The sequence below is a fragment of the Larus michahellis genome, chromosome 5 (genome assembly GCF_964199755.1).
Source record: "Larus michahellis chromosome 5, bLarMic1.1, whole genome shotgun sequence".
In the NCBI taxonomy this organism is placed as follows: Eukaryota; Metazoa; Chordata; class Aves; order Charadriiformes; family Laridae; genus Larus; species Larus michahellis.
In genome coordinates this window covers 29,218,611-29,235,347 of record NC_133900.1, presented here as the reverse complement: position 1 = coordinate 29,235,347, position 16,737 = coordinate 29,218,611, and the positions used below count along the sequence as shown (strand labels likewise).

Here is a 16,737-nt window from a genome sequence, read left to right as displayed (position 1 = left end):
ATCCAGATTAAATTTATAATCTTAGATCTTTGTGGAGGTTGTAGGATGTTCAGATGCTAGTGGAAGAACATCCTTAGTGATTAGAATCATAGAACATCTCAAGTTGGAAGGGTCCCATAAGAATCATCGAGTCCAACTCTCTGCTCCTTGCAGGACTACCTAAAACTGAACCATATGCCTAAGAGTGTTGTCCAGACACTTCTTGAACTCTGACATGCTTGGGGAGTCTGTTCCTGTGTTTAAGTATGAAATGAGCTGCCATATGAGGAAGCAGTGTCTGGACATGTCTTTTTTTTTTTTTTTCTTTTTTTTTTTTGCACCCTCACCCCCCTTTCCCATTCTGGGGATGAATGGCATTTGGTTGTGACAGGACCCATCCGGTCCCTGTTCTGCCTTCTCGATGCCATGGCATGACCCTGCCCTCCTAAGGAAAGTAGTTGCTAACTGTAATAGATGAAAATTCAGTGTCTTAAAAAAATTAAGACAATGTGTCTTTTGAATCCTATCTGTGAGTCTGTCACTGTGCTCCTGATCCTACTAAGTGAAGTGTTTGAGTTTTATATATGTGCTTACAGGTATCCTAGGCTTTTTCTGCAGATAATAGGAAAGGGTGGGCTCACTAGCACCCTGACAGAAATAGGTATGTTGGCAGAAATGGGAAGTTTCAAGTTGGTATAGTGTCTGTGGCAAAAAAAGTCACAGTGCAGTGTGAAGCGAGGGAGGGGCCCGGGGAGTGGGGAAGGTGTTAGTGGCAGTGTGGGGTCTCTATGACACTTTGGTGTTCCCTGGATTTCCTCCCACTGGCAACCTTTGGGGCAAATGTCTGGGCCACCTGAAGAACTTCTTGCCTGCCACCCACTCCAGCAGCACAAAGAGGGTTGCTGTCCTGCCGTGTTCCTCTGAAGCTCAGGAAGAAGGTAGGCTTCAGTGCACCCCACAGTGCTTGTCTTCCCTCCCAGGACACTGCAGTAGTGGTGTCACCTACCTGCTTTCTTATCTGCTCATCAGTGTCTGTGTGGGCTCACTGTTGGCAGAGGCAGAGCGTTCAACGACCAAGTCCTGTTTTCAAAATACGGTCGCGAGTGAATCTGTTAGCCACTGCAATATTTGACCCAGACATAGGGTCTGACTTGCAGCTGATTTAGAAAATGGCAGCTGGTAAATCACTAGGATCAGATTGCTTAAAGGTATTCGGAAGACCTTGAGCCTTTTGTCCTTACCACACTAAAATTCTGGTTTTATATTTTTTTCTATGTGGGATCTAGGTGTATTCTAAAGCTTAAATTGTTACCCATTGAGAATGGCTTTAGTGCCCCTGCATTCCTTGTTGGAGGGTTATTTTTTCTCCTTGTGTTTTCTGTAGTTGTTGGGATAGGATGGTTCAATATAGTTCATAGATTTCCTATGTTACTTTGACAGAGAAATTGGATGAAATGCAGAAAATAATTGGGCTGTTTTAATGTATGTCTGCAGCACTGGCTGTTGTAAAACAGAAAGGATTCTCTGTAGCACTGACACGAAGTTATGGATGTTTGCCTGAAGCAATGCTGGATAGTCACATATGTACTGTTGCAAAGTTATTTGCAGTTGTGCAAAGCATTGTCTTGGTAAGAAACCGTGTTGTCGTCTTTAAAAAAAATACAAAACCATAGCTACAGCATGAAGTATGGCAAGTGAAAAGCTTTGTTTGAGTCATATTTTTCAGGGCGTTTCATTCAGTCAGATGAAAATTTCTTTAGTTCAGAGTCAAACTTTTCTAATCAATAGTTTCAATCTAGTAAAAGTCTATGTGAGGAGGGGAAAAAGTAATTTATTAATTTGCTTTCCATTGGATATGAACCATTTGCATGTTTGTGAAAATAAGATTAAAGGGAAGTTCTGCCTTGTAGAGCCCTCTAGTGGTGATGTGCCGGGAAGGTTTTGTTGTCATTACCACTGAAAACAGGAAAGAGATTTTGTTTTGGTTTTGTTTTTTAATTTCTTAATTTTTAATGCAAACGGTAAGTTTCTCTACTCTCATCACTTGTGGACTGAAGTATGCTTTACACATAACTGAAAGCAAGTTGCTAAACCCTGCAACGAGTTCTGCATTACCCCATATCTATACAGATACTTACAAATTGATGAATGGACTTAAATAGAAATTGTATTTTGTTGCTACTGATCTGGGACAAGTGGGAAGGAAAAGCATCACTTGAGGTTATAAAGAAGTGCCCCATTGACACTAGTAATACTATCTGTTATTTGGGGATAAAAACAGCCTGAGGTTTTGGATTTATTTTTCTTTTTCTTATGCCAGTATTAAAAAGCAATGTGGTAAGCCATGTTTTATCTGACTTATGAACTGTGGTTCCAACTTTCTGGATTATTTGTGTACTTTAATATTTAATTCCTTGCTTTATTTTTTTGGCTTTGTTTTATGAACTGCAGTGTTCTAGAAAAAATTAGTTTTAGGTTAATGATAAGTAATGTCTGCCTTTAATTTTTATATTTTTCTCTCAATTCCTGTTGCTTTAAAATTAGCCAAATTTAAGAGAAGAGGAGATGGAGACAATGTGATGGTACATAGGATAGACCGCACATATTAGAAACTTGCGTTTTGACCAACAAGTACGTATAAAATCTGTATGGTCTCATTAACTGCTACTCTAAGTCTGGAATCCTGTCTGAATAAAAATAGTAATGCTTTGCTTTTCTGAGGCATTCAGCATTGCGAGCTCTGACTTCTGTGGAAGCTGCAAGATCTGAGATGCTTTTGAAAATCTTGCCAAAGTTTCAGGGGAGGAAAGCAAAGATATCAAATTATCACTGTGCTTTTATCTTTCGAGGCAGTACTATGGGGCACTAGGGAAGTGGCTTCATTGCCAAACAGATCATCTTTCCTTTCAGAACCCTCCCACCCTGTTCCTGCCTAATCCTCTTCTGACAGCAAAAATACTGTAATAACACAAGTACCCTGAGATCTGTAAGAGTGAGCGTAAATCTGTGGCATTAAAGAAAGATGTTTTGCTGGTGGAACTGTGACACATGATTGTCTGTAGTCTTAAGATCATCTAAAAGTCATGACTGCACAAGTGTTATATCAAAATTTTCTTACCTTCAGATTCAAATGGGTGAAAGATGCAGGATTTCTGAGGAGTAGGAGGGAATGCTCTATAACTGTTTCATGGACTGGAGAAGGGAGAGCTCTTCAGGAGTCCTTCCTTTCTATGGGATGGCTATATTCCTCGATATTGCCTCTGTCATACGCCCTTATTGCTGCCCATAAAACACAGCCCTGGCCTGGGAGCCCCCTTGAGCTGCCTGTGAACCACATACAACTGAAGAACCACTGGTTGCTCATCCTTCTCACTTTCATACCCAGTACGAGTACAAAACTGGTAGCAGAAACTGTATGAAGAACTGGGGGGAAACACCTTTGATTGGTTGTACTGATACTGCATATAAACTCTTAGGGCAAGGGTTTATTTCAGCTAATATTTATTCAGGATTTTGTAAAATATGTTTACTTTGGTGTGCTGTTACCTCATCTCATTGAAGAGAAGAAAACACGAGTTTCTGCTTCTTAAGGCTTTGGAAAATGCCTGATAATTTTCTGCCCAGTAACATGCCTAGGAAAATTTGCCTGAAATAAACTTATGTGTGTGTGTTTCAGAGAGGGAGGGTGTTCAGACTTGTAAGGCATATTCAACAACCATTTTCTGCAGACCAGGCTATTTTAGAAATGCAGCAATTCATTTTTCTGAAAGTCATGTTTCACTTCAGAAAATACTGGACTGTGTTCTTGTGCCTGTGTCCGCTTCAGAGTTTAAATCAAACTAAGAATCTTGAAGAAGTAGGTCTTTAAGGATTTGAAGGCATGGACTTTAGAGTAAGCGTATCCTGCTTTTTAAAGAAATTTACATTGGTGGCTTTATGTTGTGCTGCATTTTTGTGTGTTTGCTGTGATGATGGGAATTAAGTCCTAGCCAGGCTGATGACCAAGTGACCTGAGCCAACTTCTGTTGAGGTTTCCGAAGCGTTGCACAAGAGGTTTGAAGGAAAAAGTTTGGGGGCATGTGACAGTTAATCTCTTTAGCAGTAAGAATGAAGTTTAAGTGTACTTTTGGAAATGTACTCAGTTCTGTGCTGGTCTTTGTTTTAATTAACAATTTCCTGCATAGATTGGGAGTGTAAACTTCTTTGCACTTTAGTCCAGTTAAATCGTGCTTGGAGGCTGTCAGTGGTGGGGGGAACTCCCCCCTACCTCCCTTTTTTTTAATTGTTCAGTGAGTCGGTTGAATAAAGAAAGAATTTGCCTCACAGGGTTTTGTAGTGTTTCGTCGTCTTGATGAATTATTGCAGAGGATAGAGGACAGTCTCTTTTGTGCAAAATGCATTGGAATGATTCATCCAATTCCTCAGAAAGTGACAATGAAGCTCATTCAGCCTTTACACAGACTGAGCACAACATAGTTGCAGCTTACTTAATAACAGCAGGTATGGGCATTGGCAAATTGTTGTGTAACTTTTTAAAATAGAACTGTAGATCTGAATGCTCATTTTATATAGTAACAGTGATGGTATTTCATTTTGTATTACACAAATGTGTGATGGCTTTTCTCCATGGTTTACTGACAAGTCGGCAATTGGCAGGGTGACTGAAGTTGCAGAAACATCTAAGTTTTCTGCTCTATAATTGAAGGCAGTGTTGTGTCTCGAAAAATATATTTTGTTGATACGTAATTATAGAAGAGAGTGAGAATTAATTTCTGCCAGCTTGCAAAAGAGATAAAAATAGGGCATAGCTGTCACATCTTGCATTTTTCTGTGATGTGCTCGAAGCTATCTTGAGATTTCTCCTGGCCCACATGTTCATAGTAATATATGTGTAGTCTGAGCATGCGAGCGGGTGTCTGTTAGGGGGATGTAAGGGGAAGGGTTGGAATGTGACTTAGAGGGAGGGAGCTGGTCATTAATCAGAGAAGAGCAGACTCCAGTTGCAGCTGTATTTTTCACTGATGACACATGTTAGAAAAAGCAAGCTGGAAAGCTTGACATCGTGTTCATTCCCTGTGACTGCAGTGGCTTTTGGCTAAACTTGAATGATTATGAAATTATTATTATTTTTTTTCCCTTAAAAACTTTCCTGTTTTTACAACCACAGAGTCAGTAATGTTTTTCTGAAGCTATAGCAATGAAATATCAACCTGACTAAAAACTGAAACCTACTGTGTTTAAAAATAGGCCTTCTATACCTTTATTACGGAAAATTAAATCAGTTTGTAAATCCTTTATTCATAGACTGTACCATACATTTTCTATGTTATAATCAGCTTTTAAAATGCTTTAAAATATTAATGTACTTCAGGTTTATATGGAATAGTATTGCTGATGGTCACATTTTATTTAGCATTACCTTTTGAAGTGTTGAGTATCAAGTTGCCATTCTGCTAAAGAGAGTATTTTTGAATGCAAAGGCAATAATTTATTTCAGTTTTTTAGAGAAGTTGGTAGAAGAGCTACACAGATCAATAGACTTGTTCAGATGCTGTAGAGATTGTCAAGTATTGGAAGGCTAGATACACTCTGCAGTACTACCACACTATTTGCAGGTAACTGGATCTATTAGGTGCTGCAAATATGTATGATACTTGTTATATTTTTATCAAAATTCTTTACATTGTACCTAACAAGGTGGTCTTTCAGATAGTTTGACCACCCGGTGTTAGGGATCAAAGTTAGCATAGGTGATCAATGGAATTAGCGAGAATCAGCCCAGCTCTTCTTTCTTAATCTTGCATGAAAATTAAATGTCTTTTCTTTAAAAAAAAGTTGGATTACTTTTTGGTGGTGTTTTTTTAATTTATTTTCTTTTTTTTTTAATTATAATTGAGGAAGTCTAGTAAATCTTTCACCTGTAGCTTGGACTTTGCTTTCTTAATGGGGTAAGTTTTTGACAGTATGGTCTGTAACATCTGATTAGTATGATTGATTGCTTTGCAAATGACTTACCACAGCGAATCTCACATCTGGAAAATTTAAGCTGTGTTAATAAGCAGATGTCTAAGAAGAAGAATGAAGTACAGGTACAGTAGGATATGAGTTTACAGTCCTGTTGTATTTCTGATTTCATTTTTAGTAACTGTAACATCTGTTAAAGCATGCCTCATAAGAAGCCTATACTGTTTGATAAACTTGTAATTCTGTTTTGCTTCCTCTCTCCCAAGAGATGACTTACTACCTGTCAACAGGAGAGCTGGCAGAACTGGCACTGTAAGTGCTTTTACTATGGTGTCGGTTTCAAATCAGATCCCCAGCTCCCTGCTTTTGTTCGTTTTAGGGGCTCATAGCATCACAGTGTCATTCCTGAAATGTGTGAACATATGAATATGATAGCTGATTGCATCTGTGTGGCTATGCACCTCCAACATCGTCCGTAATGTAATTTTTATGTACTAAGCAGGAGACTTGCACCTGAGAACAAACAGGCTTGGTGGTTTTAAAAAGAGAAAGGAAAGAGAGATAGCCAGGAATTAATTGTAATTTTGCCTCATTTGATTTTAAAATTACTGTATCTGTTAAGAGAGTTTCTGTAATGTAGGATATTGGTACTGATTAATAAAATGTTGCAGTGGAACTCCTTATGTGAGTTTCAGGTATAATAAAAACGGTACCAATATACATAATTAAAATGGAGAAACTCCATTTAAAAGTTGGAGAATCGGTGTTATCCCTAGTGTCCATTACCCACAGTATCATCTTTATTATATTTTTATGTATGTTATTATGATTGCACTGGATTTCCTTCTGCCCTTTTTCATATCTGTCACGGTATTAACGTAGCTCTTGCTGAGCGTGGTGATTCAGATGGTACTTCTGGTGTGTATTTGGCTCTAGAAATGTCTGCCTGATATTTATAAATCTATGGATTGTGTTCCTGTGGACCGCCAATGATGGATTCCACGGGACTTTCCATGATTTGAAGGGTTTTCCATATCGATACTAGTTGAAGTCTTCAAAATTCAACTGTAGAGCTGAAGTGCTTGAAACTGATTCTTGCCCTTAGGTTTTCTAACCCTACTGATTTGAGGTTACTGTTTTAACTGCAGTGTTTTTGTAGTCTGACTATAAACTGATGTTAGAGATTTTTAAGTCTGTGTTGCAGTATTGACAGTGACAGAGATGGAATAACATTGTATAATACTTAAAAACCTTATTGCCCTTTCCACAGAGGTGTGTCGGCAAAAGCTAAGCTGTGTGTGTCAGGTTTTTGGTGGAGCCAACAGAGGAGCAGAAATCCCATCAGTGGGGGTGGTGGATTGCCAGGGGACTGGAGCAGGATGGGCAGTGGCTGTGAAAGAAGATAGGTCTGCTTTTGGAAGTCCACATCCAATATGACAGCTATTCACTCAAGCTCCTTACAGAATTATGCCTCAGATCTGTGATGATGAAAACTGTAGTGTTTTGATTCATAGGTGAAACTTTTTAAATAAAAAAAAGACAAATTCTTGGGGGCATTTGCACGGGTAATGTGGTGTTAGACTTTTACCAAAATAGTGCTCCACTACGCACTTGTAATTTAAGGTGGCCAGGCTATACAAGTGTTTGTAAGTTTAGGATTTGGTTCAGTGGTACCGTAACAGCTGTGCCAGACTAGGGAATCTATGAACAACTTACAAATTCCTGCTATTACTTACAAGTTATTTTTTTAATGGCTGTGTTTGCTTGAACATGTTGGAATTCTCCATTTTATTGATAAGGGCTATGAGTCTTTCTCTGCTGAAGTTCAAGGGGGAGTTCTTAACCTTATTAGCTGTCTATTAATAGCTCATATTAATAGTGGGTTGGAAAGTCTAGAGAATGGGAGTTTGCTCTGGATATCTCTGCAACAGGCTAGAGTCTGAAGAGAATAAAACCACAACAAAGAAACCCCCTGTTTTGAGGGACGGCCATGTAAGCTCACTGCAAGAGCTGTGCAGTAGGATTTAGCAAGGAAGGTGGACTAGTAAGAGAAAAGGAAGATCTGGAAGTTTTAATATAGGTCACAAGGATCGGAAAAAGCTTGCTGATGCACAGGCTCCTGAAGAGTGTCCTGGGCACCTCAAAGAGCATTAAGTCCAAAGCAAATTTCAGAGGGATCGGACACGAACGGAGGAGAACGCATGTTTTAACTTTAGTACTGTATTTCTTTATTACAGCTCTTTGTCTACTGCCTATTTCTTGTGTTGGCTAATAATAGACTTCAGATACAGCTTGAGTCAAGCCAGACCAAAGAGGTCTAAAAATATGCAGGTTAACGAGGCAGGAGCAAGTTCAGTGCAGAGCTGGACTTTTACCGTGGCTGTGACACAGCCCTAGAGCTTGTCAGGTGGAGGCAATAGCTCCGGTGCAGGCCCAGCCATGCCACTGTGGCAGGCTGTGTGGATCATCCAGATTGCTTGAGAAGGCTTCAGAAAATGCGGTTTGCAGCAACTGGAGCCAACTCTGATGTTTGCAAAGAATTGGGATCTCATGAGCAGAGAGGGGAGTTAGTCTGGCTAAGATAGTGGTAGCAAAGTCAAAGCTTCTGTATTCCTTTTGCCCAGGATTATTGTCTGAATGCACAGTGGAAACTATCCAGTGAGACAGGAAGACCTCAGGTGACGACAGGGACCTTCTGCTAGATCAGGTGCATCATAAGCCCCACTTTTTTTTGCCAGTCACGAACCTGCATTCTTTTTTGCCATGGAAGACAGCACTGTACTCGGTGGCTGGAGTGTTTGAATTATAATCCTAGATGCTTTTGAATTTATGCTGTGCTTGTTGTCGTTGCATTAGAAGTCCCAGGTTCAGCAAAACACTCCGCTTCTGGCCCTTACGGAATCCAAGTGCAAGTTATCTAATTGGAAAAGCTTTTCTTTCCTTTTCAGATGTCTGTCCTCTTTGCAAAATTGCATTTGACTGAAAATAAAACTTGTTTAGGACTTAGATATTACAATAGGCTGCATTTTCTTCTCCATGCATATTAGTGGCTGGTGTGCATCTTTTGTAAAGTTTCCCTTTTTCTGTTTCTACAGGAGTGATAAGCATTTTCAGTAACATTGTTGTGTTAGGCATCTTTGTTAAGTACAAAGAGCTTCGGACAGCAACCAACGCAATTATTATCAACTTGGCTTTTACTGACATTGGCGTTAGTGGCATTGGTTACCCCATGTCTGCTGCCTCAGACCTGCATGGAAGCTGGAAATTTGGATATACTGGATGCCAGGTATTGCAATTCAGTGGGAGAGAAAGTTCTGAGCACTTAAAAGCAAACCGAGAAATAAGTAGTAGCTCTAGTTTATATTAGTACTTTTAAGAGGTAAGATGGAGACGCAAAATTTGACTCTAGACCTGAAGCTGATGTTCTGTAATGCCAGCAATTTCTGGATATAGGATTTTGAGTGAATTTAATTCCAAACTTGTATTTATAATCTGAAAACATGAAAATGTAACCTTATATTTATCAACTAGAAATTTCAGAATAGCTTTAAGAAGGCTTAGGAAATTAAATCTCCAAATGAAAAAGGTTATAGTAGCACATGCACATTTGATGACTTATTTCATAGTTAAAAGACTTTGGAGCTGGCTACCGTTTTGATGATGAGCTTGACAGATCTTAATGAACTCTGCTTGGAAAATACATGTTCTTTTGGATGGGACTATTAGGATATCCAAAATGAAGGCTTGCAAGGCTATTGGTCTGTATTAAAGATTTAGCATAGTTTTAATAGCTGTCTGTTTTTAAAAATAGGCTGACTGAAAAAGTATGCATCCATAGCAGAGGGATGGTGCCCTTTGCTCACTTTTTTAACAGACGGTTGGGCTTAAGTGCCCAGGAAAATGCCTAGTAATGTGAAAGTGTATGCTGAAAACGTGACTCAAGGAGAATATTAGCAACACTATATATTTTTGACCTTTATATACACCGTTATTTCAATCTCAAAATACAGCCACTGGTGGCAGGAAGCCTTACTTTTAACACCTTTGGATCTAGACTGACTTGGTTGAAGTTGATGTGAAATCTCACTACCAATGCTTTGGGAGTTAAGATCACTTGAAACACAACTCACGTCAACGTAAACCAAATGAATCCTGTGAACTGAGATGGCTGAATGTCATGTGGTTCTATTATAACCAGTGGTGGCACGTGGTCTGGCACAGGGCTCTAAATTTCTGGGGTGCTGGTGGTAACACAGCCCTCCCAGTCATCCTTCCTGGTCAGGCTGCCCATGGGATGACTGGGCAGATGCATTTGAATCATGTTGGGATTGCAGCATATGTCACTCTGTGCAGTAGATCTGACACATGTAAAAATGGGGGCTGATGGGGAAAATCAGTGTAACGTATCTGTGAAATAAGTGTAGTGATACAACAGAGGAAGGAGTGACAATTCAGGACCTCACATTTGCTAAAGCCATAACTTTTTTGATGAATCAAATGCTCTTCAGGTTTCTTTAACATATATTGAAAACATTAATTGACCCCTCCCCCAACCTCCAAACGCTTTATCTCTGAATCTCAAAATTTACTTATTGAATGATGGTGTTTGTTTGCTTTTTAGATTATGGTCTTTAGGGTTTCTGATGTACACACAGGCAGGTTGCTTTTGAAATGTTTAATTTTAAATGAGCCAGCTCCAAATTGCCTGCATTGAATTAGTTCCTTCAGTACCTTGTTTATGACAGAGAACACTGGCTGAATGTAATGTGTCGCAGTGTCTTTGATTCAGCCCACAAATTTGTGCTTGTACCTTTGAAACATTTCTCAGAAAGGATTTTTTTGTTTGCTTGTTTTAATTTCAGATCTATGCTGCCTTAAATATCTTTTTTGGGATGGCGAGTATTGGTTTGCTTACTGTTGTTGCAGTTGACCGTTATCTGACAATCTGCAGGCCTGATATAGGTACTGTATTTGTGGTCAAAAATCGTTCACTGATGTGCTTATGTGAAATAAGAGCCCAGTTGTATTGTTTTCTCATCAATGATTCCATAATTACAGTGCTGGGCATAATTTGAATTTAGGGCATGATCCTACAGTACTTGGTTAAGTAAGCTATCTGGTTGGCATGGATGGTACTGCTTGTGAAAGCGAAAATTTCAGAATTCGGCTGTTATTCTGTTTATAAGGTGTATTTGCCTGTCTCTTTCCAGTCTGTAAAGGGCCACATCCATATACAGAAGCACATTAAAAGCCTCTAGTTGTGAGAGGTTTTGACCACTGTCAAACTGGTGTGTGCCGCTAGTGTTATGTTAACACTGGACTGAATGTTTTTCTCTTCTCTCTGTTACAGCTATATTGTAACAGTTAATTCCTCCCCCTGCAATCACACAAAGATGGATATGAATGCATTGTTGCATAATAAGCTTTTTGGCATGGGGTTAGGATAAGATATTGCCCGTATGCTGTGAGTTGGAATGGGTGATGGTATTTAAGTGGCGTTTAAGGCTGGAAAGCTCGAGTTGTCGTTCAGCAGTATGAAAAATATCTGCTACAGTGTTCGGGAGCGTAGGCCTTTGAAAGGATCATTATTAACCTGGTATGTGCTTGCTGGAAGCCGCTAGTTGTTCAAGTTCAACACTGGAAAGAAGCAAAAGATGACAACTGTTTGTGATTGTATGTGCTTACCCACAGGGAGAAGAATGACTACGCGAAGCTATGCCATGCTAATCCTTGCTGCATGGATAAATGCAGTTTTTTGGGCTTCCATGCCTACTGTAGGCTGGGCTAGCTACGCTCCGGATCCAACTGGAGCAACGTGCACAGTAAATTGGAGGAAAAATGATGCGTAAGATTCCCCTTCACCCTTTCTTTTAAATTTTCTGTCTCATTGAAGGCTAAGATTATTTAATTCACCACTATGTAAGCATAACTTCTTTCTGAAGCATGAAGCCTACTTTATAAAAATAATTTTAAACCAATAGAAATAATATAGAGCAAGTCTAGAAAAAAACATAGGAATCGAGCCATTCTTGAAAACTGCAAGACTTGTGGATGCTAATAAAAAAAGTAAGGCTAAAGAAAATTTTCCTAATTCTTTAAAAGGCTGTTTTAAAATTTCATAATCAAATCAAAATATCAAATTCTTTAGTAACTTTACCTGGATGGCTATTTGTAAGTTACTGTGTTTTGTTTTTCTGTTTTATCAGGTCCTTTGTTTCCTACACAATGAGTGTAATTGCTGTTAATTTTGTTGTACCCTTAACAGTCATGTTTTACTGTTATTACAATGTTTCCCGGACAATGAAACAGTATGCCAGCAGTAACTGCCTGGAGAGCATCAACGTAGATTGGTCTGACCAAGTAGATGTGACAAAGGTACGGTAAATGAGGGCATATTTTGTTTTAAGCATACTCTTTTGCGTTAAAGTCTTGGGGGCAAAGGAACAGTGCAGCCTTTTAAGCATTTCTGTTTCTTGCATTCCCCTTTTTCCTTTTGTACTAAATATAAACCGAAATTTAGCCACGGTGTCTTGGCTTGACTTAAATGCTAGGTTCTTTACTTTTGGCCTAATACTCTTTCCAGATGAGTAGCTACTTCGAAAGCTGGGAACAACATGAATTTTCCTTGCCTCTGCCCTCTGTCATTACATAGAAATGTACCTCAGAGATATCCTAGGAGGACTTTTACTCTTTGTGCCTGCAGAGTCCTGTCCTTAGGCTTTCTGCTAGGGTCACAGGTGTATCTGGTCTGAAATGGTCAGCTGATTGGTCAGCTGTAATTTGAACCAATTGCCTTAGAAATGAAAGAGCATTTCCAAGCTCCCGAGCTGTTTGATTCTGATCCCTTGTTCTTTTCGGTCTGTTGAGCTTATCTCTTTCTTAAATAAACAGTAGCAAATGTGAGTTATGGCATAAAATGATATATCCTGTCTGGAAGGCTGACATTCTTTTAATGTATAAAAGTCCTTGAGGAAGTATGAAGTTCACTAGCTCCTTTGATTTTGTGTAAAGATATGATTTCTGGTTGGGCACGATAAAAAAAAAAGGGAGAGAATTGGACAGAAGAGTGTGTAACTATGCTTTTGAGTACTTATCAGTGCAAACTTAACATTCCTTGGAATGCTTTCTCATTGCTAGATTTTGAAAAATGGTATTTTTACCTAAAAATAATAATTTGAGCATTTTGCTCATCTGAAGAACTTTCAGAATGCTTGAAACTGAGGATTCAGTTATAAATTTAGATTCACATTTGTGAAGAAAATGCATTTTTCCTGTTTTGCAGTTGAAGACACTGAGTTATATTTATAAAAAAAAAAAAGTGAAAAAAAAGATTGAAGCTTTGGAGTTAAGCAGTATCCTTCTTTAGAACTGGTTTGCTTGCTTTTTCTCAAGTTAGCATCTTCTAAGCTTTCTATGCACCAAACTAACTTCTAAATGAAAGGGTTCTTTCTGTATGTTACTATCAATAGGTATTGCGTTTGTATTTAAATAGGAATCCTCTTGAGGGAATCACTGCTTGTATATTGGTTATGCTCTAGAACAGCTCATACAAAGTAGCCATTTACTTCTTGCTTCTCATTTTGTTCATCACTGAAAGACTGAATAAGGGTATAGGTAAACAACAGTAGGGAATCCTGTACATACGAAGAGCCCTGCAGTTTTGTTTGGTTTTGTAGTGATTTGTTTTGTCCTCTTGATTAATTTCGATTCCAGTTTCCATTCCAGATTCACATCCCAGACAAAACCAGAAAATTCTGGCCGGATTGATTTCTCTCCTGCTCTCCCACTACCCCCAGTTTGTCACTGTTCAGTTGTAGCTGGGGTGTGGAGTGTTCTGGGGTGTGAGCCCCAACATGTCCAGGTTGTTCTCTCTGACAGGCAGGCAGAGAAGACGCAACTGCTCAGATATCTCCTCAGTATAATGTTTGAACATGGCTATCATGCTTCATTAAACCAAGCAGACACTTCTGGTTACTTTAAGTATATGGACTGAGCCTTTGTGTCCTGGAACGTTTACTTTCTTCTATTTAACTATACCGTAGTTAAGCCTTATGAAATGTTTTTATTAGGTTGGTTGTCTGGCTTGTATTTTTCTCTCTGTTCATATTTATTGTTTGTAATAGCATCCTAGAGTGACCTGTTTGCTGGATTCCTTCTGCTGGGGCTCTCCAAAATGGCAAGAGGTTACATTGAAACTTCTTTTTCTTGATTTGTGTCTCAAGTCTATTTTGAAATCATTTTTAAATGTAGCATTTTCTTTTCTTAGGGATGGATAACCAGAGTGCAGCTCTTCAGATATATATGATAATAAAAACAATAATACAGCTGAGGTAACTTGCAGTTGGAAGGAGAGGATTTGCTGACAGCTTGCAGGGCATTTCCAGCTCTGAAGCGGTGGTCACAATTCATGTGTGAAGTCCCTTCTGGCCATTTGAACTTTTGATGGACAGATTTAACATAATCAGTGGTGCTGACTCTAAAGGACGATTTTACATAATGAAATAACAGCATGACAAAATAAATGGCAGTGTGATGTGCTGTTAAATCCCCAAAGTGAGATTTCATTATAACCTTTCAAAATTTGTCAGGTGTGCTTGTTTACATCTTGTTATTTGGTTCTGGATATTTTCACACAGGTGCGTGCACTTTTGAGGTTAAGTTATGAGGTCTTCATCTTCAGGTAATACTAGTTATGTGTCTGTTCCTCTTGTTTTACAGATGTCTGTTGTGATGATTATAATGTTCTTGGTGGCGTGGTCTCCGTATTCTATTGTGTGTTTATGGTCTTCCTTTGGAGACCCAAGGAAAATTTCTCCTGCAATGGCCATTGTAGCTCCTCTATTTGCAAAATCTTCCACATTCTATAATCCCTGCATTTATGTAATTGCAAACAAAAAGTAAGTGCTCCTAATTTAGTATCACTCCATGATTTTAGCATATCATGTAACTGTAGCATATGACAAACTAGTTAGTGAAGAGATCGAAGGGTAAGCCGCTGTTGATTTACCAAAGATGATCTTTTGGACAGGAAAGTCTAAAAGAAATTATTTCGATCATCATCAGAACATACTGAATTGATAAACATTTTTGAGAATGCATTAATGAAGCTTTTGTACGGCAGTTTTGAAAATCCTTTTGTGGTTTCTCAGAGGGACTCATTATGGAATTTGGGTTGCATCTGCAGCAGTAGACTGTGACCAAACTGTGTGTTGCCTTAGTGACATGTAACTTCTGTAGATTTCCATGCTTGATTCAGGATGTGTCATCTTCTGACTGATTAGGACGGATTGACACTTTTCGTTAAAGTAAATAAGCTAAGCCTGTTCTTCTGTTTTGAGCAAGCATATCAATTGCTCTAACCACGGCAGTGCCTCTGACCGGGAACTGAGTTTTGCAGAGGCATGTTTCCTTTCTCTACTGTTAACCTAGAAGCAGAGCCTGTGATCTCTGTCTAGGCAACCTTATCTGGTTCTGCCGAGTGAATGAAAAACCATTTCGTTTTCCCCCCATTCTGTAAGTTCATCTTTGTTGTGGCTATACCCTGTCCTGGGATAAGTAAAAGCTGCTGTGACCCCTGTTATAGATGAAACACTGAACTTACCCAAATTATTCCTGTACATGGAAGTGAAAAAGACTCGGATCCTTTTGAATTCCAAATACACCATTTTTTTTTAGTAAGTTTTACTAAAATTGAAAACTATTGTAATACTTAGGGCCAGCTTACCCAGTTTTTCTTTGTATTTTGCTCTCCAGGTAACAATCTTTCTGCTTTCTCTTTTTTGTCCTTTACAGGTTTCGGAGGGCAATCCTGGCAATGGTGCGATGTCAGACAAGACAAGAGATAACTATAAACAATGCCTTGCCCATGAGTGTATCTCAAAGTCCACTGACGTCATAGAACTCATGTCATTTGCCTGCAGAAGTTACATGGAAAGGAGTGAAATCTGGGTTGAAGTTAACTAATCTTTTGGAAGATTAATCCTTTGGAATAATAATCTGCCCCAGCCAGCCAGCTGTTTTCTGTTAATCTTTTTAGATAGGTTAAAAAGAAAAAAAGACAAAATCCACTAAGACTTCAGTTTTTGAGAGTGAGGTTTATTGGCCCAGTGTGTCTGTCCGAAACAAAAAAAGGCCAGTGAAAAAAAAGGCCACTGTGACTCTTACAGGGTTGGACAAGGTGATACACAGGCAGGGAGAGACTGAAGCAGGTAGTGCTTAAGTTCAGTAACATAGGTTTTGCATCTGTAAGTCCTTTCATGAATTATTTTCCCTTAACTTCCCTTGAGATTTTTCCAGACTTTAAATAATCTGGATTCTCCCTGTGTGAATATATTACTATACCAAGTGTCCATGTTGATATGCCTCGCAAAGTTCTATTTCTGTGAGCATGTTAAGATACCAAAATATCTAGCCAAACCCTATAGAACCTGTTTATCGGCTTTTAGGATTTTGAAGGAGGTTCAGGATATTTGATGTATTTTTAAAGTTTTGGCTCACACAACCAAATGGATTTGTAGGAAAGAGTAGGAAAGACAGCTTTTGTTTTAGTAGTTTCTAGCGCTTGTGACTGCTCAGCAAATCCTGAAAATGAGGTAAAATGCACCCTAAAGCTTGACACTTGGGAGGCACATAAAACTGAGTAACTATTTATGGTCATTTCTCATCATTTCTAAGTCAGTCTCATGGTTATATAGGTCTGTTGTGTAATTTTCAAAAAATAACTTTTGGTGATGTGATTCAGGATGGAAGAGATGGCTGTGTTTAGATCTATTTATGGATGGTAGTATATGCACT

The 16,737-nt window shown here is 38.9% G+C and overlaps 1 protein-coding gene across 1 annotated transcript; it reads left to right on the top strand.

Annotated features, from left to right (window-relative positions):
- Positions 1–4,257: 4,257 nt before the first annotated feature.
- Positions 4,258–15,961, top strand: RRH (retinal pigment epithelium-derived rhodopsin homolog). The gene is made up of 7 exons (XM_074589377.1): positions 4,258–4,479; positions 9,039–9,229; positions 10,806–10,905; positions 11,635–11,788; positions 12,150–12,318; positions 14,662–14,840; positions 15,736–15,961. Exons 1-7 carry the CDS (start codon positions 4,374–4,376, stop codon positions 15,839–15,841), a joined length of 1,005 nt encoding a protein of 334 aa, XP_074445478.1. The 5' UTR covers positions 4,258–4,373; the 3' UTR covers positions 15,842–15,961.
- The last annotated feature ends 776 nt before the right edge of the window (positions 15,962–16,737 follow it).

Excerpts from the sequence above, each read along its gene's own strand:
- RRH (XM_074589377.1), top strand. The coding sequence starts at position 4,374 with ATGCATTGGAATGATTCATCCAATTCCTCAGAAAGTGACAATGAAGCT. Across the intron at positions 4,480-9,038 it reads AGCTTACTTAATAACAGCAG|GAGTGATAAGCATTTTCAGT; the intron begins GTATGGGCATTG and ends CTGTTTCTACAG. Across the intron at positions 9,230-10,805 it reads TTGGATATACTGGATGCCAG|ATCTATGCTGCCTTAAATAT; the intron begins GTATTGCAATTC and ends TTTTAATTTCAG.